The sequence below is a fragment of the Aegilops tauschii genome, chromosome 6 (assembly GCF_002575655.3).
Source record: "Aegilops tauschii subsp. strangulata cultivar AL8/78 chromosome 6, Aet v6.0, whole genome shotgun sequence".
NCBI classification, from domain to species: Eukaryota; Viridiplantae; Streptophyta; class Magnoliopsida; order Poales; family Poaceae; genus Aegilops; species Aegilops tauschii.
In genome coordinates, this window is record NC_053040.3 from 341,812,856 (window position 1) to 341,815,938 (window position 3,083).

The 3,083-nt window shown below is 39.9% G+C and overlaps 1 protein-coding gene across 2 annotated transcripts; it reads right to left on the reverse strand.

The window, feature by feature from the left end:
- Positions 1 to 211: 211 nt before the first annotated feature.
- LOC109742134 (uncharacterized) lies at positions 212 to 1,685 on the reverse strand. Of its 2 annotated transcripts, XM_045229958.2 has the most exons (4): positions 1,336 to 1,685; positions 1,160 to 1,247; positions 672 to 1,076; positions 212 to 579 (listed from the first exon to the last, which is right to left on the reverse strand). In XM_045229958.2, the coding sequence occupies exons 1-4, from the start codon at positions 1,536 to 1,538 to the stop codon at positions 577 to 579; spliced, it is 699 nt and encodes a 232-aa protein (XP_045085893.1). In that variant the 5' UTR covers positions 1,539 to 1,685; the 3' UTR covers positions 212 to 576. The 2 variants fall into 2 exon arrangements, with proteins under 2 accessions (XP_045085893.1, XP_040248544.1); XM_040392610.3 differs by having other exon boundaries at positions 212 to 1,076.
- Between the last annotated feature and the right edge of the window lie 1,398 nt (positions 1,686 to 3,083).

Below are 3,083 nucleotides of genomic sequence, written 5' to 3' on the forward strand. Positions count from 1 at the left end.
GCACAACACACATTCAGATATGCACATCACACATTCAGATATGCACAACACACATTCAGATACACATACTGTATGCACTGAAGAAACCACATAAGGGATTCAAATATGCACAGAAAAATTCAAGTGTGCAGCAGCTAACAATCATCTCCCAATAGAAACATTTAGATAACAACATCCACATCATGCATGTTTTGCAAAGTGACACAACATCTTTCGGTAAAACAAAAGTGACACAACATCTTTCGATAAAAACGGAAGTGCACAAAATCTGACACAAAATCAATGTAAATCATCTACTCATCATCGCTGTCAACATCCATCATGCCGCCTCCTTCGTCTTCGCTGCAATACTCCATACCTGTATCATCTTCATCTTCATTGCCACCTTCATACACTTCTGTGTTCTTTTCTTTCATCAAGCATGCAATTACATCAGCTTCAAAAATAATGCCTTGCTCATTGTCTCTATGCAAAGGCTTCTCAGATGTATGTTCAGAAACCGACGTTCTCGTACCCTCCTCATCACAACACTCCTCCTCTTGATATGCAGGACCAGTAAAAGGTGCACCCTCAGTTTCACTAATATTAAAGAGATGCCTATAGTCAAATGTTTGCACAACTTGCCAATTTTTCCTATACTTTGTGTCTGGCAAATAAAAGATCTTTCTTGCCTGAGTAGCCAGAATAAGAGAATCATCCTTGTACCATAAACTTTCAACATTGACGCTTTTGAAAAACCGGTCATTTTTTAGCTCCTTCTTCTTTCCATCAAGTTTAAACCAGTCACATTTAAACAAAATAACTGACCTGCCGTCCAAGTTATCGTTGGAGTTATAGTCCAACTGGATGATCTCTTTCAAGGTTCCATAAAAATCTATGACCTTACTGCCATGTTCACCTTCGGCCATGACTCCACTGTTCTGTGTTCTCTTGTTGCTATCACGGTCAACAGTGCTATATCTAATTCCATTCACTATGCATGATGAGTATTTTCTGACTCTCCGACCAGGTTCACATGCCAAGGAAAAGAGATCTTCATCTATTTCTTCGCTGCGTTCATCCCGCAACCTCATGATCTACAACACACAAATTCATACATTAGAAACTGTAGTGAAGTCTAACAACCAAATATTATAACTAGATGTGAATATAAACTAACATAGTTCTTGAACCATGTCTGGAATTCTTTCTGAAGCTCTTTATCAATGTTTGGCACCCGTTTTCTTTTTAACTCATCTCTGAACATTCTGTAAAATAGGATAAAACATATTATTCAATAGAATACATGTGTACCACAAAAATGCAACATACGCAATTTCAGAAGTGGGAACATACTCGATACATTTCTGAGCTTGACCACAATTGTTCAACACATACCACATCATTTGATCAAATTCTTTTTTGTCATATACATATTGATATTCATATCCTGAAGTAAAATTTAGTCCATGTCCAAAAACGTCAACACCATAGGCTTCTTCATCTAAATAACCTACATTTCTTGGTTTCTGATAAGATATGGTTTCGAAATCATCCATGTACTTGGAGCAAAATGCCAGGCATTCATCGGCAATATATGCCTCAGCAATTGAACCTTCTGGTCTTGCCCTATTCCTCACATACCGCTTTAAAGTATACAACCTCCTTTCAACTGGCTACATCCACCCATATTGTACGGGACCTCGGAGTAACACTACAGGAATCAGCTATTTTGCCGTCTGCCACGGCGGACAGCAAAGGCATGAACGGCGGACGGCAAAGGCCTTTGCCGTCAGCCGCGGACGGCAAAAGGCTCCGGCAAAGTAGGCTACGGTAAACAGCCTCTTTGCCATCTGCTTCCTGGCGGCTGACGGCAAAGGCCCTTTGCCGTCTGCCGCGGACGGCAAAGAGAGCGGACGGCAATAATTGCGCCGTCAGTCCGTTAAGTGGCTAACGGCAGGCCTTTGCCGTCCGCGGCAGACGGCAAACTTTCTAGTGTCTTTGCCGTCCGCCGTATGATGTCATCTACACGTCACTACATGGCAGGCCTTTGCCGTCCGCCGCTGACGGCAAAATCGCGGATTGGATCCCAGGAAGCATAGCTGGATGCCACGTGGCTTCTTTGCCGTCCGCGACGGACGGCAAAGAGCCCGTTGCCGTCGGTGGCAGACGGCAAAGAGGCTGCATATTGGCTCTTTTTTCTGTTTTTTATTAAATCCAACAATTTTCATCACAAATATATATGACATATATAGATATATTTCACAAGGCCATTACAGAGCAAACATATAAGATATCCAACACATAACTTCATCATACATAGTTCCATGCATAGTTCCATCATACATAGCAAGTTCAACATAGAGGCATCCAACCATATATATTACAATAGTTTCATCCAACGATACATGCATAGTTCAACGATACAAAAGAAACAGAGAAAGGGATAAGGAGCACTCCATCTATGCAAGCTTTCGTCAAGTGAATGAAATCTGCAAAATGAAAAATAAGAAAGTTAGAAATAGGTGACTAGAATAAGAAGACTAGAACAAGAAGAGTAGAACAAGAAGAAGACTAGAACAAGAAGAGTATGTCATTTATGAGCTAACTTACGTGAAATGGATCATATATGAGCTAACTAAGTTGAAATGGGTCGTTTATGAGCTAGCTAAGGTGAAATGGATCATTTATGAGCTAACTTAGTTGAAATGGGTCGTTTATGAGCTAACTAAGGTCAAATGGATAGTTTTTGAGGTAACTAAGGTGAAATGGATCGTTTTTTAGCTAACTTAGGTGAAATGGATCATTTATGAGCTAACTTAGTTGAAATGGATCGTTTTTGAGCTAACTTAGGTGAAATGGATCATTTATGAGCTAATTTAGTTGAAATGGATCTTTTTGAGCTAACTTAGGTAAAATGGATCGTTTATGAGCTAACTAAGCTAATTATGCAATTTTTGACATAAGTAAGCTAAGTACAGATCGTTTTAGAGCTAACTTAGGTAAAATGGATGGTTTTGGAGGTCAGTAAGCTTATTAAGTCATTTTGGAGGAGAAGAAGCTAAGTCTAGGTCATTATGGTAAGCATTGGAGGAAATATAGCT

What these genes read in the sequence shown, in the direction of transcription:
- LOC109742134 (XM_040392610.3), bottom strand. Translation starts at nt 1,538, where the DNA reads ATGGATGATTTCGAAACCATATCTTATCAGAAACCAAGAAATGTAGGT. An exon ending in CAAGCTCAGAAATGTATCGA is followed by an intron (nt 1,248 to 1,335) that starts GTATGTTCCCAC and finishes CCTATTTTACAG; the next exon opens with AATGTTCAGAGATGAGTTAA. An exon ending in AGACATGGTTCAAGAACTAT is followed by an intron (nt 1,077 to 1,159) that starts GTTAGTTTATAT and finishes TGTGTGTTGTAG; the next exon opens with ATCATGAGGTTGCGGGATGA.